The 23,745-nt window shown below is 40.2% G+C and overlaps 1 protein-coding gene across 1 annotated transcript; it reads left to right on the forward strand.

Annotated features, from left to right (window-relative positions):
* The first annotated feature begins 1,907 nt into the window (after window positions 1-1,907).
* Window positions 1,908-22,823, forward strand: LOC139630843 (arf-GAP with GTPase, ANK repeat and PH domain-containing protein 1-like). The gene is made up of 20 exons (XM_071494606.1): window positions 1,908-2,816; window positions 3,353-4,583; window positions 11,317-11,375; window positions 11,474-11,561; window positions 11,837-11,922; window positions 12,049-12,190; window positions 12,278-12,412; window positions 12,526-12,647; window positions 12,837-12,998; window positions 14,310-14,393; window positions 14,669-14,773; window positions 14,873-15,032; window positions 15,754-15,882; window positions 15,984-16,121; window positions 16,340-16,399; window positions 16,595-16,746; window positions 18,629-18,719; window positions 19,945-20,167; window positions 20,378-20,681; window positions 21,143-22,823. Exons 2-20 carry the CDS (start codon window positions 3,437-3,439, stop codon window positions 21,422-21,424), a joined length of 3,669 nt encoding a protein of 1,222 aa, XP_071350707.1. The 5' UTR covers window positions 1,908-2,816; window positions 3,353-3,436; the 3' UTR covers window positions 21,425-22,823.
* Window positions 22,824-23,745: the final 922 nt, after the last annotated feature.

Genomic DNA, 23,745 nt, shown 5'->3' on the forward strand with positions numbered 1-23,745 from the left:
AAAACTGAAATGGACTGACATATTTTGTGAGAAACACAATGAATTCTAACAAAAATTCAAAAACACTTAGTAGTAATATAGTAGCCTCACTGAACAGTTTTTGTCCGCTAACATTGACTAAATAAACAGTTATTGAATGTGGTGCACAAAATCAGAGATGTTTTCCTTGTGTTTTTTGCAGGTGCATCGTTATTGTGTTTGACACAATAGGGTACTCAAATGATTTCGTGTCACACTTCTGTAAAGTTAAGGGGGTTGCAAGAGACAGATGTTATGGAAAAGACTTTATGCACCAGAAGCTCATATATCCTGAATTTAAGTCTTACATTTCCAGGAGGTCAAGCTGCCAAAATAATGCAACATGACTGAGTCATTGTGTAAGACTCTTTCTACCTGGTAAAGGACAAGATCTGTCAAATGCCACATTTGAATTTTTACCTTAGAGTTTGTGTTAAATATGTGTTGTGTCGAGGACCAAGCCAAGATAACTCTGATGACATCACCGGGGGTTATTTTCTAAAACTTAGTAAAGCTCTTCTCAGACCAACAAACTATTCACACAACTTTCACACTTCAATTTAAGCATGAGTTAACATATTTTCCCCTTGAAATTATTTGAATTTTTCACTGTGGTCACAATTTAAACGACCAATCTGATTAATTAACTGCTGCTCCAAAGGTGAAGTATTCTCCAGCAGAGGAATGTCACATTAAACTGCACACACACTGCACAGCCTTCGGCAAATGTTAATACACAGCAACATTTCAGGAAATACACTTAATTGCTTTTTTGTTGAGAGTAGATGAGAAAACTGATACCACTGTCATATCTGTACGTTAAATATGTTACGACTGCCAGTAGCTGGTTAGCTTAGCTTTAGACAAAGATAGGAAACGGGGAAACAACTGTATTTCAGTTTTGATTATTAAATAAATATATGAGACATAACATGTTACTGAGCGTTAGAAGTGTTTGTAGGCGGATTTAGTTTTTACCACTTTTGGACACAGCCAGGCTAGCTGTTTCCCTGTTTCCAGTCTCTTTAATAGGCTAAGCTAATCTTCTGCTGGCTCTAGCTACTTTATTTACTGTACAGACATAAACTTCTCATCTAACTCTCAGTGAGAAAGCAAATAAGCACATTTCCTAAAAAAAAATAACTTTTCCCTTATGTAATTAAATCCACTTGAACACTTGAAGGTACTTCAGTGGAACTTAAAAAGGTTTGCATGTTTTGTCTTCATAATTAGCAATTGGCTCTATTTCATCCAAATAAAAACTCTACAATTTGATACAAAATGTAAATCAAAGAAAGATCCAGGGTATCACCCAACTGAGCTGCACATCTATAGATTTAAAAAATTTCAATGTGTCATGTAAAATATTCTTGTCCTCATATTCAGTTAATTTATAAGGGATCAGGGAGCCTGACGGTCAAGAGTGTAAAAATGCTGATTAACATGATTTTTGAATAATTTTCTGGATGTTTACAAGTTAATGATGAGAGTACAAGCACAGAGGGAGAACAGGCGGCTTCCAGAGATATTGCGCAGTAAACAGAGATATGGTTTTATGGGCTATTTTGTGCATTTTCTATAGAAAAGAGACAAAACAGCTTCTTCATTCCTTCCTTTCTGTGCTGTTATGTAATTATCCAAACCATTTATTCCCATTAGTATCTACTGTTTCCTCTCAATTTGTTCTCATGCAGTTTAATTAGATGTTAGGCTGCTACATTCAACTTGCCTCCCTTCACATTGAGGTTTTATTCTCCTGTACATCTGGCTATTCTTTTTCTAACGTATTTCCCACTGTAGTCATATGCACAAACATCCAGATTTCCCCCCCTCCTCCTCCTCCTCTGTGCATCCTCACTTGTTTCTTGCTCAGAGGGGACACACTGTGAGGCAGGGAGAGAAAGCAGGAGCTGCCCATAAATCGCTTTGGAAAAGGAGAGGAGAGAGAGAGAGAGAGAGAGAGAGCTGGAGAAAGAGCAGATGCATTGGCAGGAGCAGAGCTGAGGGTTTGTTTTTTTTTTTTCCCTCTCCCCCTCCTGTCTCTTTTGTTGTGTCGGCACAGATAAAAATCTGATCAACGTGGGCAAGGACCACCACCACCACCTCACTGCAAGCCTCTCATTCCCAGCCCACTTGCCAGAGCTGAATCCCAGTGTGGCGCTGGTTGTGCGGCAGGCTAACGTCGGGCTAGCGGGGGGCTGCAAGGCTCTGAGGCAGCGAGAAGAGGAGTGGAGGAGGAGGAGGGGCTGTGGTGAGCTGGTGGGCTTCCTCTGCCTCACAGACACATTTTATTGACTTGCTAATTGGATGAGGCACTCGGAGGAGAGGAGGATGCGGTGACCGAGAGGAGCTGCTCTCCAGAGGAGGGACGCAGGCACAGGGAGGCATTGCTTGGCTTGCGTAAATCTGGCTACTTTATCTCCCTTTTATTAAAAAAAAAAAAAAAAAAAAATTCTGGAGACATAACAGATGTTTTTTTTTTTTTCAGCATCTCCCAGTGACCCTCACACCGTGCGTACATAATTTTATGCATGACATTGTCGAATTGAGGCTCCAGCTGCCAGACGCTTCGTGACAAGTGAATGATTTCCATTTTGATGTCTTTTCACCCTGTTCCCTCTCACCTGTTTTTCTCTTGGACTCATCTGCTGGAGCTTGTTTTTTTTTTTTTTTTTTTTTTGTCAGCCTGGTTTGATGTGCCATTTGATATGAACGGTAATTTGATGGCAAGATAAAATTCTTCATCAAATGAAATGTACAAGGAGCCGTGCAATGGCTATTCATCAGGAAAAATGAAGGTATGATATGAGCAACTGCCAACACACATACTGTAGTAAGATGGTATTATTCAGCCAATATTCATTTCAGTCCTAGTCAAGAAATGGATCAACCGAATGTATGGACTGTTGCATAATTCCGGTCTGAAATCTGAGGCTAAGACATCAACACTGTGGAAGGAAATGTATTCATGTGTCTACCTGTCAGATTTGTACAAAATAAATGAGTTTAGGGAGGAAAGCTAAGCAGACACAAGCAAGGATTATGAATGAATCAGAGGTAGAGACCAGTAGTAGCGGTGTGCATTGAAGAGGATTAATGGAGGCATTAAAAAAAATGGTCTAGACTTGTTTCACCACTGGGTCATCCTTTTAAATATATTCTGGAAATTTGCAATTCGAAGGATTCTTCCTCGCAAGCTCCATGTGTCTTTATCAAAGGTTTTAAAAGGGAAGCAGGATTCCCAACATAAGCCTGATGTCAGACCTAATCAGCAACACAAGGTTTGATCATGTCTCTGTGCTTCATCTCAGATCTTTTTTCTCCTCTGCTTCAGTCTTGTCCTGGTTGCCATAACTGAGATGTGCAGGTCTGGCCTGGTCAGAGAGCAGGTGCCACTGCGCTGAGGTCTGCTGTCCCAATGAGCAAAGCAGGCAACCCACAGAAACGCACCACCTACCTCATTTCCCTCACTCTGGTGAAGGTTGAGGCTGTGCCAGAGGATGTAGCAGGGAACCAGAAGGAGGCTCTTCCAGAGGAGGAAGGGAGCCCTAAGAAGGAAGAGGAGAAGGAGGAGGTGAGCAATGACCCTGAAAAGGAGGAAGGGCTTGTATGTGGGGAAGTGGTGGGAAAAGAAAACATACAGGTGGAAGAAGAAGTGGAGCAGATGCAGGTCAGGTATGGCAGCCCCAGTGAGAGCAGAGGGAAGCCTGAGAGGAGGGAAACTCATGGACACCAAAAGGAACTTGCAGCAGCTGGTAAAAGCAGAGACACTTCTCTTGTACATCCACCTGTTAGGCAAATGGTCAAAGTGTACGGGGGAACTACCTCTGAGGGAACTGTACGCAGAGAGGGACCTCGCTCAGATGCCATGCGCCCTAAGACGGAGCTCTACAGGGAGCCCCCCATGCTGTTCCTAAAGGGTGAAAATGGAGCTGACCTCAGCAGTCGCTCACGTTGCAGCCTCCCTTTTTCCGTCCCGCCACAAGTCAGCCAGCGTCCTGAAGTCCTGATGAGGTCACATGCAGGAGGCAACTCTGCATGCTGGAGAGAACTCAGAGAGGCCAATACCAGCCTGTATAACTCTGCTAAGACTTTGGACCGAAGGGATAACCGTATTGGGGACCAGTCCCCCTTAATGGCAGCTACAACTCTGGGGCCTTACAGGGCGTCCTGGGCCGACAGTGACGGCAGGGGCACGCTCATTCGCCCCGGAGCTCCCATAAGTGGAGGATTTTCAGGCCTAATGACCCGGGACAGCCCTCAGGGGGAGAGATTTAAGACAGTTACTGTTTCCCTGCCTGCACCTCCTGCCACCGAAGTATCCAGGCCTCAAAGAAAAGGTACAAGTCGTACCCTGGACAACAGTGACCTACATTCCCTCTCTGAGGACCTGAAGAAGGGGAAGGAGGGCCAGGGAGGAACAATTCACCGAGCTCCTCCTCGTGACCGCAAGATGCTAAAGTTCATTAGTGGGATTTTCACCAAAAGTACAGCTGTTCCACCCAGTGTCAACACTACACCGCCCCTCTACCCAGCTGTGGAGAGGGGCTCAAGTGAGGAGGAAGGTAAGTTTGCCTTGTGCATGTTCTGCACCTGCACACAGAACTTCATGTCAGACTTTGAGTGTAAAATCAACCTTATATTTTATACCAGCATTTCCGGTCGGATAGTTTCATACATTTCACTCTGCTCCTTGAGATTGAAGTGATTTCGAGGCCCACAATGCTGCCAATACCAAACAAAATCGAGAGGAAATCAATAGTAAAGAGGCTGTTAAATCTGGAGACATGAAACAGCAGAGCGTCATTCACACAAGATGCAAAACTCTTCTTCCATTAGAATTTGATATCACTTTCAGAAAACATTATCACCATCTGTTGCTTTGGTTCACCCATCACTGCACACTTGGGTTGAAATTAAGCAAATAAGAAGACCATTTTGTTCAATCTGATTAAACAGGGTCACATATTTATTACATTTAGCATTTACATTGCCCCCTCTGAAGTTGTGTGGACCTGAACCAAAAAATCTGCTCCCACTTTGTCCCGGTCTGATGCTCTTACAATTCATAAATGTATTTATTTTGAGCAGTTGATGGGAATTACAGATGTGATATTCAATTATCAGGTGAGCGTGAATATATCATGCATATTTTCATGGAAAGTGGATGTTGAATTTGGTTATACCACTAATATAAATGAAGTGTCCTCTGTGATTATCTTGTATTAAAATAAGCTGTTGTTCAGTTAAGTGTCTTCCACTATGGTGTAAGAGTCTCTTACACTATCTGCTTGTTATTCCTTTACTTAAAGGGGAATGGAGAAGTTAACATAAGCAGCAGGTGTTAACTGAAAGGTTCACAGGTGAACACTGTAAGTGTTTGCAACATGCTAGCTAAGGAATTAATGACATGTAGGGCAGAGACACACGTTTGAACTCCAGCTGCTAATCTGTCCTGTCTTTGGTGAAACAGCTCTGCTGTTTTATCACAGCCCTGAGCTCTTAGTGTATCTGAAACTACTTGTAATGGCTACATAACTTAAAATAACTATGTTTGGTGAGAATGCAATCAGATTAAATAAAATGAGGCTCCTTTGAGACATAACACAGCTCTATAGAGGAACGAAAGCACAGGATGCTCTTCCACGTAAAGCTGCAGAAGGGTCAGGTTACTAAAGGAACTGTAACACTCATGTGGCAATTATTCTCTTAATATTCACTCCGTCGTGGCACAAAATGTAAACCTTAACTCAGATTCCATAATGATCTGAAACCTAATTAGTCAGTCATTTGATTAGTCAATTGACAAAAGTTAAACTAACTAATAAAGATAAACTATTTTGATAATGAGTTACGCATTGAAACCCTTTTCAAGCAAAACTATTCTCTGGTTCTAGTTTCTCAAATGTTAGGATTCACTGCTTTTCTTTGTCTCATGTGATAGTAAACTGAGCATTTTTGGGTTTGTTCAGACAAAACAAGATATTTGAAGATGTCACATTGGAATTTTGAAATTCTCATGGGTATGTTTTCCCTATTTTCTGACATTTCATAGACCAGTAATTCAACAAAATAACTTGATTAATCAGATTAAATGATAATGAAAATAATTGTTTGTTGCAATAAAAATTAATCCACATGTCAAAATAAATCACCCCCCTTGAAAAAGAAAGCTGGATCCATTGCTAAATGTCCTATAGTCCTACAAGATATCTGTAGCTTTAGCTGTAATTAAATGTTACTGTTGCTAAGGCAGAGATGTGGCAACCACACAAACAGAAATTAAACCATTTATATTAGATTTCTAGAGTAAATGTTAAGGGCAAAGTATTCAAAGTTAGTACCGAATGTTCTTTATCCGTAAGCCATATTTATGCGTCACTGTAGGCGTTATAATAGTCAATAGTGAAGACTGTAAAATGCTGTAACTGTAAAATGCTATGATCTGTACTTAATGGTTTGGATATCTGTTTTGGGGGAATTCCTCAAACCCTGACAATTAAACAAACAGAAATTAGTTCAGTTTTGTCAAAAACTATGAAAACACTTCATGAAATATTCAGGCTTCTCTATTTGAAGTAAAAGAAATGATGCAACTTTATCAATCTTTAATCTTTATTAACATATTCTAAAGACAATCATCTTTGACAGAGAGTGTAGGATTGGAGTAAGCTCTGAATAATTTGTCAGGAGTAAGTGGGACATGAATAATTAAGGTTGGGGATACACAGAGCTGTGTTCATCGGAGGAGCGAGGAGAGCGGGAACCTGCTGCTTCCTGCTCTGTGCATAGAGTTAATCAGTCTACAAATGGACCCTATTCATTCGTCGACACTAGATTGTGTTTAAGTGTTTGTGAGCGGCATCGGACCTGTAATTTAAGCATTTATGTTGGTATTCTGATGAAAGATAAGTATTATTGATCATATTTAATTCAGGAAATATTGGTCAGCATTGTCAAAAATGTGAGAGACACACAGCTGCATATTTTCAGCATCATGCGTGCACAAGTGGACATCATGTCTCTACGCCTCTCTCTCTCTCTCACACACACACACACACACACACACACACACGTCGCTGTATCCATGAGAGACCATTTATTGTATAGAGACCTGGGCTGGAGGCTTCTGGAAAATGGAGTTGCCATGGCAACAGCAAGCCGTGAGAGATGCTATTTGGTCTGTGGTGTGACGCTGTTGATGGAGGGAAGTGTGGGCGTGGGGATTGCCCAAAGATGGGGATAAGGGAGAGTCCAGGGGGTTCAAAGTTAGAATGTCTGTCCCCAGAGAGCCGGACCGATACCACAGCCCCGCCCGAGCTCAGCGTGACAGCTTCAGAGTGTGTGTATGCAAACAGTGTCTGTTCGTTGTCTCTGATGATGTAAGTCCTACATTGATGTACATTTGTAAGCACTTTCACAGTGTTGCCCAGAGTGTGTGAGTGAGTGTTTGTGTCCTTTGTGGCTTTGTGTATATGTTTTTGTGTGTGTGTGTTTGTTTTATTGAAGGTCCATTCACAGAGGCACCTTTGCTGTGATTCTACTGGGGGTGGGCCTAAGGCACTCAAAGCACAATGTTTAGTGCAACCTCTCAACAAAGATATCCCTAGCAAGGCATTCAATCTGAACCTTTAAACTGTAAAAAAAAATCTCTGTCAATAGTAAAGAACTGTAATATATATATTTTTTTGTTGGGACTAGTGGATTTATCTTTTGTAGTATCTTGAAAAAAGGTGGAACGACACTAGTTTATTCAAAGCCCTAAATGTAGTCCATCATAATGTACTAGTTTTCAAGAGAACTTTAGGGCTGAATATAGAGAGTAAGTGATTGAACAGACATATAGGCCCCATCTGTGATCACAAAATTAAATTAAAGACTGAGCTATGTGAGAAATAAAAATAAGAAAGATAAGTGAAAGCAGTAATTTGTGGGTTCTAACCCTTTTGTGATGTTACTGATATTGAAATAGTAATCTGTATACTACTGGAAAAAGTAAAATTATTACCGGTACACATTATCAGTCACCACTGGTCTCCATATTGTTCATCATGACAAAATTAACATCAATTGTGTTTGCAATTCATCGGCAATCATAAATACGACAGGAGGATGAATGACAGTATAGCAATTTTCAAAGAGTATGGTGTGACATGACCAGTAAATTTTACATTGACCCAACGTCCATCCAATAACATTGTTTGCCATATGACTTACTGTGAATCCATTCATTAGTCTACCAATGTTAGGCCTATGTTAACAACACATTGAATAAGTAATGATTTATTTTACTGCAAAATGCACGCAAGACAATCAGTTCCACAAATCCATGCACTTAACTTTATGTCTATGTAAACAAGGCCACAAGGGCAGAGACTTTCATTCACAAAAAATAAAGCCCAGATTCGAAATAAAAGTTCACGCACATGTTTGGAGCTGGTGTCGCTCCTGTTGAGCAATGTCGAATTAGTTGATTCAACATTGTCTCGAAACATATCCTGCAAGTTTTGTAAATATTGGACAAACATTTGCTCATTTATTATCGGTGTTAGGTACTCATTTATAATTGGTGTTAGGTCAAGCCCATTTTTTTTGCATTATACTGCCTCCTTATGGTAGATTTGAATCAAACTTTCAGGGTGTCTCAGGTGCTAGTGTGTACTCATCCTGCAAGTTTTGTGATGTTTGACTGTGGTATGTTTATGTGCTGAGCCATGCCCTTTTGAAGTTCATTGGTCAGTATCATGAAAACCAACCAAAATATCAACAAGCTTTACAACTTTTGATAAGCTTGGTCCAATAATGACGCACATACAGTTTATCAGCAATCAGACCTTCGGTTTAAGAGGACATGTCAAAAATGTGTATATGCACCAAATTTGGTGAGTTTCTGTCTTCCCGATTTGAGGTACAAGTTTTTGAATTTTGTAGCAACCTCTATAGCTCAGCCTCAAAATGCTTTGGTAGGCCTGTTCCCAAACGTGGGCTGAAGATATCTAGCAAAATTTATGATGATTAGACAAAACAAATGATGGCCAATTTACTGCTAAGCCATTCCAGCTCAATGGAATTTGAGCCAATTCAGCAGAAAAAAATAATAACAATAACAATAACAATAATAATAGTTGCTGTAATGCTGGAAACTTTCCACACTAAGACTAAAATAAATGTAACTAATCTTTCGTTACCACCTTTATGAGTTTTTGTTGTTTTCTTTTTGCCATATTTTTACAGTACTTATTGAACTGACTGCTAAAGAAACACAACTAATCAGCACGGCTGGAAGATCATTATGATCACAGTTAACCAGTGAAACCGATATATTTGGGTGTACCCTCAATAATTTCGCAACTATTTATCATCATGACACTTGGAACATAATGTGTGGGCATTTTATATTAACACTCAGTCATCATGTAGTTGCTGCCAAGAGGATGCCCTTATCTCTGAGAAACAAAGCCAGAAATATAAGCACAACTCTGTTACAATATTTAGGCGTTCAAATACAAGTACAAATAGTAATAGATAATTAAAATAATGTAAAAGTTAAATTGTAATGAAGAATTATATTTTCACAGTTATGGTGAAAAGTTAAATGAATAGTTAATTTACAATAGAAACATTAGGCTTTTCTATTTTTAAACAAAATAATTTTACTGTATAGCTTGGTTTTATATCCTAGTTTATAAACACTTAGATTTAATAAAAAATAAAAAATGAGTTTGCTTATCTCTTGAGATACTGCCTCAACTTAAAAATGACATGTATATGTAACTAGATGAGTTAGTTATCGTTCCCACTATTGATCATTCAGAATTAAAACGTCCATCTAAACAAGCATTTGGTGTCAGATTCTGCCTTTAAGACTAATCTTTCTTGCTTATTCATTGTTCACTTTCCCCAGTGCAGTTTCTCCTTTTTATGATAAGTGTAATGTAACAGTATAGCATTAACACTCTGGCTGACTTAAAGCATTTTAGAGGAAACTACAAAAATGCCGCATCATTTTTATTTTAGGTTTTTTGTCTTGTTTCTGATGCAGATCAGCTTCTTTGAGTTTCTTTTGAATCAGGTTTCATCCTCTCGATACCACAGAGCACCAGTTGGCATATTCTGCCTTCTTTCAGTTGGCACTGACTTTTGTAAAATTCATGAAATGAAGGAAGTTGTACCTCATCTTTAATAAGATGAATTATCTCACCACGACTGGCTGAATTCTTTATTTTGCTCTCAGTCTTCAAGACTGAATGAAAGAATAAATACTTGTTAGAGTTTTTCTGCCAGGTAACCACAATAAGAGGCAAAAAGTGGCATGCCTAACAATGTTAGGGTAAACTAAAGATATCTTGCATGCTCGCTAACTCGTATAGACATGCACATTGGTACACTTGATTGAATTTTCTGGGAGCTGCAGCCTCTCTGCGCCCAGCGGGGAGGTTTGGACACCCTGACTCTGCTCGCTGTGTTGTTTCCACAGACATGAACTTAGCCAACAGGCCACAGTAACTCTTTCAAATAAATGCTGTGACAAAAGGCCTTGTAAAGAAGATGGGTATTAGTTTCCTTTTGGTTAATTTACAGGAATAGGTCTATGTCTTGTTTACCTTAACATAGCACAAAGACTGTACGCAGGGAGCATAGTTAGCTTAATTAGCTTGTTAAACATGCTTTCTAACAACTCTTTGTTATCTTGTGTACAGTCATAGAGCAAAAACAAGACATTGAGGTTTGCAGAGCACGTATTTTACGCATTCGAGCCCTTTCTTAACCAAGCTGGGTTCAGAAAGCGTTAAATGCCACACCTAAGCAGTGTTGTCCTCAGTGAAATTTGCCCGAGTCTATGGACAACCCAGGTGACTTGTGGATGTATTAGTGACTGCTAGTTTGGTAGGTAACATGATACATGAAATTGGAGTTGTTCAAAGATGTATTTTTTTGCTTTTCCTGTTTGTACTATTTCAGACCTCCTATATGATACGATTAAAAAAATAGTTTGCTGTCTTGCTTAAAGTCAGATGAGAGGGTTGACTATTTTTTCATCTACATTTCTAGAACAGAAATTTATGTGACATTTATGAGCTTTTAAGTGTTTAGCCTAGCCTAGCCTAGCCTAGCCTAGCAGGGAGAAACTGTTAGCCAAATCATGTGCTGTTAAAGTGCAAATAGCTTCCAGCAGCTCCAAAGTAGTCTTACTTGTAGTTGTACCCTGTATCTTGATGTATAGCCAATACATCAGATCGTTACAGCGCTGAGCTTAGTTTTAACTTTTAACTTATTAATGTCAATTTGTTTCTACAGCTGCATGCACCAGCAGTCAAGAATGGACCATGAGCCAAACTGTGCAAGAGCTTCACCTGGTAAGCATGAGGACAAAGCTTTTACAAACTGCTGAGAGGGATTTAACACTAAATGAATATTTTATTTCTCTCCATCTATTTTTATATGTGGTCTCCAGGGTGTTTTGGGAGGTCTGTGTAGTGGGAAGTCTGCTCTGGTCCACAGACACCTGACAGGAAGTTACCTGCCGCTGGAAAACGCTGAGGGTTGGTTTCACATGTCGTCATCTACAGCCTTTATGTGTGTTTTCGCTGACGCTGTCGGTACAAACCTGCCAATGAACCTTTCTCACAGCAGAAATTTTGACTTGTCATACACAGGTGTAACTAGTAACATTAATATTGGCTATATTCTATTTAGACTATCCAGGACCAGGGCCATGCTTATAATGTTATTAGTTAGTGCGTTTCCTGCTATAACAAGTGAACATGCCTGCTGAGAAAAAAGCCTATACAGTCCTTGTTTATTTCCATATTTGCAGGACGCCAGTATATTAAGGATGTCCTAGTTGATGGACAGAGCCACCTGTTGATAATCAGAGAAGAGACAGAACTCCCAGGTGCTCAGGTGGGTTGAGAACTGACCTGAACTTGAATATAATGGACAACTAATTACACTTTGTGTAAATTAGTGTTTTCTCCTGGCACACTCTTGTGTGTTTTAAGTGCTATTCTTCTTCTTCCTTTTCCTTAGTTTTCAAGTTGGGTGGATGCAGTTATCCTGGTGTTCAGTCTGGAAAATGAGTCCAGCTTCCAGGAAGTTTACAAAATCTACCACCAGCTTGCACTCTACAGACCTGTCACTGAGATACCTTTTGTAGTAGTTGGCACTCAGGGTAAGACATTCATATACGACATGGGCTTTCATTCAAATGTTTGCAGAGGTGAAATCTTGCTGTATCTGTTGTTTGTTCTTTTTCTAGATAAGATCAGCAGCACCAACCCCAGAGTAATAGATGATGCCAGGGCCAGACAGCTGTGCTCAGATGTGCGGCGCTGCACTTACTATGAAACCTGTGCAACGTACGGCCTCAATGTAAACAGAGTCTTCACCGACGGTATGCATCCCTGTCAAAGCCACACCAGAATATGGAGCATACTACTGAAGAAGCAGCTATATGAAGGTTATGTGTCTTTTTATAGGGATAATATTTATTTTTTTGTTCCACAGCTGCTCAGAAGATCATGGCAGCCAAGAAGCAAGCTGCTCTACTGGCTTCCTGTAAATCTCTCCCTAACTCTCCCAGTCATTCTGGAGGCTCCACCCCAGTGTCAGGTGTCTTTCCAGGACAGGTAAAACTGTTACAGACCTGTTGTGTTGTGTATTTCAGGTTTGTTGTCAGGCTTTTTTTAAAAGGCCGTACACAAATTGTTGAATCAAACTCAATCATCTCCCTCTTCTGTTCAATTACCCCTACCCACCCCACCCCACGACCCCACCCCTCACCCTCTTATGCTGCTCTGCCTCGCCCCTATCTTTAGGCCAGTAATGGTGGTCAGAGCAGTGATTACTCCTCATCACTTCCCTCCACCCCTGTGATCAGTCATAAGGAGATTGGCAGGACAGCGAGAGGGGAGAAACAAGACAGTGCCACGCCTGGGTCGGTCCGCAGCGCCACCCGAAGACGAACATCTCGATTTGCGGTACATATTGATCAAGTGATTGTTTTTTAAGGACCAAATCTTATGATGTGCCTTGGCACCATTTACTTTATTCTCTTACCCTTTATTCTCTTTCTTTTTGTTACTTTTACCTCACATTTCACCTGGTTTCCATGTTAAGAAACTGTGAGCACTTTTCAAGATGCCACGCACATGAAGATAAAGAAAGTCCCATTGGTAAACCTATAGTCACAGTATCAAATTCTACTGTTGCATACAGTTTATATACCTTAATATACAAATCATATCCACAGTGAATAGTTTGCTCACAGGGACCATAAAGTAGGAGTGGGTGGTATAACCAATGTAAAAAGCACAACGGTAGAGAGATGCACCATGAATGGATTTGGCTCTGCTGTTAGTGGATGTCTTTTATTTGTCAAAACAACACACATTATCAGATAAGAAATGGTGGGTGAAGAAGCTCGTCACACCGCATTAGTCTGTAGATATTTGCATTCTCCTCAGTGTTTGACTTTTGAAAACCAAAGCGTAGATGAAGCAGGCTTTTTGCAAAAACAAAGAAATTCATGTCTTTGAAACGCCAAAAATGTGGTTTGGGATTTGACTATGAAAGTTAAGAACCTTATATAAAATGTGAATTCCAAGCTTTGATCAATGTGGGACAGAATGGTGAATAGATAATGTAAAGTCAATGGCTGAAGCCTGTGTTGCATATTGTTGGTAACTCAGTTTTTTGATCAGTCTGTTGATGTTAAAGCTTGGTGGGTTTATCTGACATTGCATTTAGAAGAATTTTGTAACAAGGGGTGAATTGACTTTTGGCCCCTAGGGGGCAGGACAACAAGCTGTAAGCACAAATTTGTATGTTGTTTGTTGCTGTGCAGGGAGTGTACAGTGGCTTTAGGGGCAGTTGTAGCTGACGAGAGCAGTGAGAGTGAATTAAAACATTAAAGTTGCGAGCTTTATGACCAAAACAATGAGCTAAAAGATGCTAAAATGCTCCGTAGAGCTGAGGCAAACCGCAGAGTCAAGTGAAAGGTAGGTTTGTCACTATGAGTGACCCCTTTCAGATCACTAACTTTTTTATTTATTGTTAATTCAATAATATTGATTGATGTAAATGGCACCTATATTAAACTAATTTCTATTAATTTCTTTACTGTCAGCAGAAACCCCCTCCACATTTGCAAATACCTTTTATGGCTTTTTTTTTTAAATGCACAGTTATTCACGGGGAAACTTTCCATGCTTTATGAGTTTTGATTAATATTTTTAACCACCCCATCACCCCATACTTGCCTCTGATGCAGTTATTGCGTTTTCGTCTAGGGTCGGAGAGGCAGTGATTCAAACAGAAGAAGTGCAGACTATAAGGGAGATCTGGGCAGTGGACGCTCCATTCCCATCAAACAGGTAGGACACTGATTTGCACTTGATACAGAATTAAATATGATGTATCTAATGACCCTCTGCAGAGGACATCGCCCCGGCAGTCTCTCAAAATAAAATGTGTAAAGGCAGTTTCATCATGTGGAGTGATGAAGTGTTGTGATCTCCCAAATTGGCCCGATGGATAGTTGGTGGGCGTTTTTGGCAGCCAGCAGTCATCATGCTGCCGAAATATGTTAGATCAACACATGAGACTTTAGCAATAAATTCTCACTCTTCAGTTTTGTCACCTCCATCAGGGCTTCTTGCTGAAGCGCAGTGGGAGCTCACTCAACAAAGAGTGGAAGAAGAAGTATGTCACACTGTCCAACGATGGCATACTGTCCTATCACTCCAGTGTCAATGTGAGTCACTGTGTTGACAGAGTCCCCAAAGTATTATGTTGCTGAAAGTACCACTGACAGCTGGTGGCTGATGGTAATGGCTGATGTTTGGCTTGGCAGGACTACATGTTGAACACCCCGGGGAAAGAGATGGATTTGCTGAGAGTGACGGTGAAGGTGCCAGGAAAGCGACCGCCTCGTGCTGTACCTGCCTGCGGCCCTCCTGTCGGGCTCAATGGGCGGGTCAAAGATGTGTCAGGGCCTGAGGGTCTCAGCCCAGGTTAAAGAATAAACACATTTGCTGCATTGTTCACCATAGGAGGCTGAGGGGTATTTTAATTTTAGATTTTAGTCTCACAAAAGATATATTTAAATCTGGGTATAAGCATAAAACATAAAAAAATTTAACTGAGGAATTATAGAAATAAATCTCACTTGCACAAAATGAGGGTGCACTCGCAAGTGCACCCATGAAGAAGCAGAGATTGAGTTTGTTTCATGTTTCAAGTGATTGTAGTGTGGTACAGCATTGTGCACAGCGGTAGCTCTGCCTTCGCACACAGGTGCATGTGAGTGGATGAAACAGAACCTGATGACCCTGAGAAGAAATGAGCAACTATAGTTAAAAGAAAATATAAGATAAAAAGGTAAAGTTGAGGCAAAAGCAGGGCTCCAAACTACAGCAAGTGCATGGTCCCATGGATTTTAAGACTTTTTCATTTGGAGGGGGGTTAAGCCTCTGTACCAGAGAGGGAAAAAAACTGCAAGAGAATGCAAAACCTTTGCAAAACTGCATCATAAGGGATTTTACAAGTTTTGCAAGAGTGTGTGAAACACTTCACAATTTATTTTGTATCACTCTGTATCTCACTTTGTATCATTTTCTTTTGTGTACATACAGAGTCAGTGATGTATTTTTAAATCTCAGAAACTCAGTTTTACATTTAACGTTTGCCTAAATTACTCTGCTATTAAGTACTTGTTTGCTATCATCTCCTTAGTCCCAGTAAGTGCCAGCAGTCTCTTGCAAGTGGAGGAAATGGAGGGGCTGGGCGGTGCACTCTTCCTGAGGAGTAACAGAGGGGTGCAGCGATGTCCTTCCACATTATCTAACCACGCTCACAGTGTTGGTGAGTAAAGGACCTCGGTTTGTGCATGACTTGAAATCATCCATGTCTTTGAACCAGATTCATATAACTCATATAACATTTTCCTGTGCTCTTGTGGCCAGACTCTGCAGTTGAGGGAGTCTCCAGCTCCTCCTCCACCAAAGATGTAGGCTCTGCCTCCCCAGTGACTGACAGGAAGAAGCATCGCAGGAAGAAGAGCATGAACCAGAAAGGAGATGCAACCACTGGCCAAGCAGATGGTAAATGGGAGCAGCTCCAAATGTGTTTTTTTCATATTCAGCATTCAAGCATGCAAGACCTAGTAATAAAGACAATAATATAATAATTTTTTAATAGGGTGTTAATCATTAAAAATAATAGTAATAATTGATAACTTTGTATGAAATTGAATATGTGCCTTCATCATGTAACATTTATTATTTCCTCTCTGTCTCTTTGGCTTTCTCTTCACATGCAGCCAAGCGCAAAATGTGGAAACTTAAAAGCTTTGGTAGCTTAAGAAACGTAAGCAAGACAGGTAATGCTGATCTGTCGTACTGCGTCTTTCAAACTCTGACTGACCTTCTGTACATGTTGATCTGTCTGATACATGTAAAACCTGAACCTTCCGTTCTTAGTGCCACAGAAATGTGTGACTGACTTTACTTTCTACATGGGCAAAATAGCGTCCAATGAAAAATCTCTGTGGTATGTTCATGTTTTTCTGTGTCAGATGAGGATAACTTTGACTTCCTCATCGTGTCGAGCACTGGCCAGACGTGGCACTTTGAAGCCCAGAGCGTGGAGGAGAGGGATTCCTGGGTCCAAGCCATCGAGAGCCAGATCCTGGCCAGTCTGCAGCTGTGTGAGAGCAGCAAAAACAAGGCAAGACAGAACAAAAGGCACACAGTGCATTTTCTATGGACAATGCATTCACTGTATTTTACAATGATAATTCAGTTTTCTGAAAACTGTATTTTCATTAATTAACTTCATTAATTAGGTCCGTACTGGGTTTGTAACCTGCAAGTCATCATGTTTTAACTGCTGTGGCTGTAAAGATGAGATACATGTAATTGAATACAACCAAAAAAAACTAAAAAAAAGAACATTGAATTAATAAAGTAATGTATTAAATTAATGCATAAAAAAAGACAGTGGCACTATATGTTTACTTTTACATACTTAAGCACACATATAATTCTGTATCAACTTGTATTAATCCATGATTTCACAGCACAGCTATTTCGACAGTCTTGTTTCAAAACAGTCAATATTGCCTCTGATTCTGATTATTTTGCTATGCTTTTAATTTGCTCCACTAGTTCTATTATTATTCTCAATATTCTAAGTAAACTTTTTTTTTAAACTGGATCCATGGAAATGTTCATAATACATTCTCTTTCACCAATCCAATACATTACACAGGATTAAAATATGTGGGCAAGGTCTGTGTAGATATCTACAAACAAATAATATTGATTGATCACTCCCACATATATTGTAATAAAATACTGCATCTGTGTCCTCCAGGCCTATTCTCTGTGTGTGTGTGCCCCAATACAGTAATGATTTAATTTGCAAATGACAAAATATTATAAATATTATAACAAGTCAAGACTATAACAAGTCTTTTTTTGTATAACTTGGCCCAAATGTATCTTGCACCGAGGTGGGCAGAGTCATACACCTGAGGTTTGTTTTTATGCAAATAAGGTGGTGCAGTGCAATATTGGGACCCATATTGGCATGAAATTGTGTCTGCGCTTCCATCTGCTCAGACTGCCTCTTATTGCAAGTCAACAGTATAATTCTTAAGGCTTATGTTGCCAGAGGCACACACAGAATAAATAGTTTATATAATAAAATCATTTGGGGCACAGAACGAGACCTGAGCTCCATCAAGGATGTAAACCAAATTCCAGCACAGTTTTGTTTGGACAATCAAAATCAATATTTTAGTTTTTTTGGTATTATTAAGTATTATAGTAACATCATTGTGAAAATATCCAGTAAATATATCCAGATATGACTGAAGAAAGGCAATCATCCTATTTTAGCAGGTAAATATACACACCAGATAGTAATAGTGGAAATATGTATTTTGTACGAGGGGTAACGGCAGTTGTAGCCAAACTGGGTGGTATCACCTTTTTTTCTAGAATAGAGCAGTGTTACGTGCAGAATGCAGAGTGAGTCGATTTCACTATCTCCTGAAATGTAAACTGAAATTTAGAAGTGGCATTATCTGCTGTCTAATCTTATTGCGTGCGGTATATTTACACCGTGGGACTCCTGGTTGAGAACAGTTTTCTCAGGAGAAGCCGGCCTGGACTCTCTTCTCAACCCATTAGGAAACTGCAGCTAATACGATCAGTCATTACCAAAGCCCACCTTCTCCAGTGCTATATGTGCCAAACTGACAAATGGGTTCGGCTGGTTTCTGTTCTTGAGTGGGAAGTACGTTCTGGCATGGAATTATTTAAATCATCTCTAAAAATGATAATTGCCAATAATATATTGATTCTGAATGATAACCTAAATCCCATGATGCATGTCTTTATAAGAATAGTATGTCCTAGGTGGCCCTAGGACATAAAATGGTCATTATAATGATTATAACCATCTACCAAAGCCTTTTCACTGGGAGATTTGGAAATGATAATCATCGTTATTAGTAGTGAGAGCAGTTAGCGGAACTAATATCACAGAGGGGAGCTTGCTGGTGTTGCTTTCATTGTAACCATCAGCTGTGCGTTTCCTACAGGCTCGCAAGAACAGCCAGAGTGAAGCAGTGGCCCTGCAGGCAATCCGCAACGCAAAGGGCAACAACTTCTGTGTTGACTGTGATGCTCCAAGTGAGTAACACACTTTAACAGCTTTTCTCTTTGTACATGTCCATACCTGTGTCTGGATGTGGTACATTTCGCATCTTGTCTCATTTCAACCTTATACCTCAGTCATCACTCCAGACTAGCCTTGTTATTTGCTCTTTGCTCATTTTTTCAGTATTACACTAGAGTAAACCTGGCCAGTCAGTGTGTGACCACCGGATCTTCAGGAAAGTTACAATGAAAAGTCACTATCTAAAAGCAGCTTCACATCTTTAAGAAGAACAGTTCCTGTGGACTTTCTATCAGCATTTCACATATTTTAAAATCTAGCTGCTTGTTATTATTGAGGTGTTATAGTCACATAATGGTCACATGACTGAAAGACAAATGGAAAAACAGAATTACTGTCTACCCTGGTGGTTAGAGTGGTTTACGTGCACTCAACACTGAATCTGTGGAACAGTTGCAGATTGAGTGACCATACATGTACTATGACTTTTAAAACAAATCTTTGTTTTCTTTGTGTGTCTGTGTCCGTGAGTGTGTTTCCTGACCATATTTATTACAAGGGAATTTAAATTTTTGAACATTATTGTTCTCATGTTGCATAATTGTTGAAATTTTTAAGGCCAGTTGAAAAAACTTGCTGACTCTTTTAAATCAAACTCATTACCCAAATACTTTATTCAATCTGAATTGAGTTGTCCAGGCCTTAAAATAATTTTTAACTTGCGTAAGCAAAACTGTCTGCCAAAAGAACTGCTACAATGTTAAGTGCAAGGTAATCAAACCCATTAGGAAAGGATGTGCAAATATTTAGATTTATCCAATTTCAGTCCAACACATGAGCAATTGGCTGCAATCCAAATCTTTGTTTTTAGGAAATGTAATCAGCAAAATTTCACTCATATACGCCAGAATTAAAATCAGTGTTGTAGAAATCACTAAACCCAACAAAAATAGATGAAACACTGAATATTCTTCTGATGTTGGAACATTTTAAAGGGCCCGAGTTTCGGGGGATTATGTTTGGCTCACTGGCCACAGATTTAACAGCCCTGCTTTAAAACTTGTCCAAACAGGATTTCACACAACTTCAAACACTTTCGTGGCATGACATAGCCAAACTGGCACACTTCATTGCCACATAACAAATTCAAATGGTAGAAATCTGTCAACCATATGCACATAGTTCAGTTTCAAATGAAGTCTCAGCCTAATTTGATGTGTTTACCCTCCCTCTCTCAAGATCCAACCTGGGCCAGTCTGAACCTGGGCGCTCTCATATGCATTGAGTGTTCAGGGATCCACAGGAACTTGGGGACCCATCTGACGCGTGTTCGCTCACTTGACCTTGACGATCTGCCACGAGAGCTGACTCTGGTTCTCCGTGCCATTGGCAACCACATGGTCAACAGTATATGGGAGGCGCGCACACTGGGGTGGCGTAAACCAGCGCCTGATGCTACTCGGTAAGGAAAGAGCGTAAAAACAGACGATAATGTTATGAGATGTAAAATTATTGATGTCACATGGGGCAGCACTGCTTTGGTTAAATGTTTTACTCTGAGTTTACAAGTTCCAGTAAAAAGAAATTTTCATTCTTGAGCGGGAGAAAGACAAGAAGCTGTAAATGTGTTTCACCTTTTTTTCTGTTTCTCTGCTTTTCGCTGCTTGTTCAGAGAGGAGCGGGAGTCCTGGATCAGAGCCAAGTATGAGCAAAAACTGTTTGTGGCGCCGTTGCCTCCTCCCACTCCCAATGAGGGCCCAGACATCACGCTATCTGGCCGTCTTCTGTTGGCAGTGATGGAGCACAACCTCCCCAAGCTGCTGCTCCTTTTGGCCCACTGCACTAAGGAGGACATTAATGCACCTCTGAGCCTGGCGCTCTCCTCTAGGTCGCTCTTAGCTCTGCGGCTGCCCGGCTCTGCCCTGCACGCTGCATGTCAGCAGGCTGATGTGGTGATGACGCAGCTTCTTGTTTGGGTGTGTTTCCCTCCCTCTCTTTTTTGTCTCACTGTGGTTCTCCTAGTTGTCATATAGGAAACAAAAGAGCACCAAAGAACTGCAATTCATAGGAATACTTTGTCATGTTGAATCAACAAAGTGTAAAATGATTTTAAATGTCGACGTCCACAGCAAACAATCATGTTGACTTATGCAAAAATGGCAAAAATAATAATGTTACTCTTCAATAACCTCTAAGTAATAGACTCAGCAAGAAAGGAAAAGTGCTGAAATAAATGACTCAGCAGACCACTCAAGGTGATGAGTATATGTGAAAGGCACTAGAGCTCACTGAGTCACACCATGTTGGGATAATTTAAGGCAGCCCCCTCAGGTTTTAGGCCTCAGAGACTACAGGCCAAAACTTGCACTTAAAATGTGGAATAAGGGGTAATTACATAGTCTGATCCAGTTTTCGGTCTTTTTCTCTGTGTTTTCAGTATGGCTGTGATGTTCGGTATCGGGACGCTCAGGGCCAGACAGCGTTGGCTCTAGCCCGCAGTGCTGGCAGCCAGGAGTGCATCGACATCTTGCTCCAGTACGGATGCCCGAATGAACCATCCCCCTCCGTTGCCACGACAGTCGGTTTCGCGGCAGCTGCGACATCCAGCTTCCCTGTTGCTATGACGCCGAGCCTGACGGTTGCCACAACACTCAAGATCTCGCACAAGAGCGGTGGCACCAGCTTGAGCTACAGCACCTCTAGAAGAGCAGTGTCATAATGGAAATATGGTGTGGTATAAAGTGTGTGAGTGTGCGAGAGTGTGAGTCTGTGTGTGTGTGTGTGTGTGTGTGTGTGCGTGTGTGTGTGTGTGTGTGTGTGGGATGAAAACACTCACCGGTAATCACACAGGCACATTCAGTCTGCTACAATGATTTAACCAAAACAAAAAGAGAAATTTTCCCAACTACACATGACATGGCGTTCAGATTTAATAGGAATGTATTGCACTGTATACCAGCTGGTATGATTCATATTTCCTCATGCAGTCAGTATTCAACGTTATTCTCCACTCTGTTAAGAAAGGAAATCTGCCTTTGGCCTCAAACTGCTTAAACTGAACATCTAGAGTCCAGACGTAAAGAACTGCAATAAGTCTACCATTTGAAAGCTGGACTTCACTATTTTCAAGTCTTGCTTGAAAACATCAAACACATCCATACTTCTTCTTAACTTTATTGACCACGAATGTTTTAAAATCAGAGTGCGTATACTGTGTTACGTTCAACACAGCTGGTTGTTCAATGCATAAATAATGTTGTGTAAGTTGATTTAAAAAAAAAAAAAAAAAGAAGAAAACTTTACAATGGTTGGAAAAGAAAGGCTGTTTTAAAGATAATCAAAATAACTGTATAGAGATTGATAAAATACTATAATATTCTAAAAATTTAAAAGTGCTTCATTTTTCAGATTGTTATTGTATGATTTGTACAGTTGTTTCTGTGTATAAAACTCAAAGGGTTATTCATAGCTGCTCAGAGATTTACTGCACAGCCTCTTGGTTTGGTTCCCCCTTGACAACCACCTGATTAACTCTGACATTCAAGACCGCAATTTCTATGTTATGTTTGCATCACTGTGTGTGACATGAACAATGCACATGATGTGTGCATCTTGACCGCAGGCCATTACCATGTTTGAGTGTAAAACTAGACGTGCAAAGTGAAAAGCCTCGATTTTGATTGAATGTATATGAAAACAGATGGTTTGAGGTCATTATTTCAAACACTAACATGTGTTTTCCAGATTCTGATACTGTTTTATTTTTTAATTAACTAATATTCCTGCTGTGACTAATAGACATTGAAAGTAATAGGTTTGATAGATCAAAGGTTCTGATCTATGAAACTGGGCCTTTGAATGATTATGATTATATTTACAAGTGGCTGAAAATCAATGTGAAATAGAAGAATGTTGCCCAAAGTAATATTTAAAAAGAAGGCGTAAAAAAACCTCCTGCAGTACTGTATGTATTTTTGTGTTGATCTGAAGACGCTGAGTGTACTTGTCTGTGATGTAAGCATCTCTCTCCATTTGTATTTTTTTACTCATGCAATGGTTCATAGAGCATTCATTATCAATACACTAAGGCTACTGCCCAAGCTGTGGTGTTTTGTTCAGAGTTGTGTGTGTTTTTGTGTCAGGGCTCTTAGCAGACCATTTTTCAAAAGGAGTTGTTTTCTATACAAGGTTTGTCAAGATTTGGCAATTTACTGGCCTATTTTCACCTTTTACCATACTGTAGAATTTACAGCTGGGATGTTACGAGAGACTTGGCTTACAGGACCATCATGCAGTGTAGCTGCATCTCACATGCTGGTGTGCAGAAGGTTTGTGTTTCAAACCGAGCTGAGAGCCTCGTTTTCTGCACAGGTTGAGTCCTCCAGTAGCCGGCAGCCAGCACTTAACACTCCTCTAGCATTTGAATGTGAGGTCTTTTGGATCACACCAGCTCTTGTTAGAGGCCCCTACCGGCTTTGACCTACTTCTTTCTAGGTCGAAGTCATGGAGTCATTTTTATTCCATCATACCATCTCTGAGATGGTTTCAGTTTCATGGATTCACAGTAGTGAAGTGATGTTTCCGGGCAAACACATGTAAAGACAAAAGTGACATAACAAACACAATAGCTGATATGAGGATGTTTTTTGATTTGTAGATGTTGGTGTTTAAACCATGAGCTTGGTATGTATGATATAAAATAATAATATATGAATGATATAGATGTGAATTCTCTCCATCCAATTGCAACAGAATAATCCAACTTGTGTACAATAATCCAACTGATTACTCTAATTTACTTAATGATTGTATTTTCAGAGATGTTGCTGGTGAGTTCCCAAATCATTGATAAAGATTCTCAGGCATCCAGGTCTAAGAGCTAAATGAAGGCAACTGGATTTGAGGATCTTGAAGAAGTTTCACGGAAGAAGTCTTTCGGATTGAAGAACTTTTGGATGAGCGGTGAAATATCTTAATGAACCTCAAGTCCAGTTGCCTTTGTATAGCTCGTAGAAAACCAAAAACTCCACTTTATTTAGA

This window comes from Trachinotus anak, unplaced genomic scaffold (genome assembly GCF_046630095.1).
Source record: "Trachinotus anak isolate AG129_WGS33_773 ecotype Australia unplaced genomic scaffold, CSIRO_AGI_Tana_v1 ptg000013l, whole genome shotgun sequence".
In the NCBI taxonomy this organism is placed as follows: domain Eukaryota; kingdom Metazoa; phylum Chordata; class Actinopteri; order Carangiformes; family Carangidae; genus Trachinotus; species Trachinotus anak.

Coding starts and splice junctions, on each gene's coding strand:
- LOC139630843 (XM_071494606.1), top strand. CDS start 3,437: ATGAGCAAAGCAGGCAACCCACAGAAACGCACCACCTACCTCATTTCC. Junction 14,774..14,872: donor CCTATCACTCCAGTGTCAAT/GTGAGTCACTGT, acceptor TTGGCTTGGCAG/GACTACATGTTGAACACCCC. Junction 16,400..16,594: donor AAGAAACGTAAGCAAGACAG/GTAATGCTGATC, acceptor TTTCTGTGTCAG/ATGAGGATAACTTTGACTTC.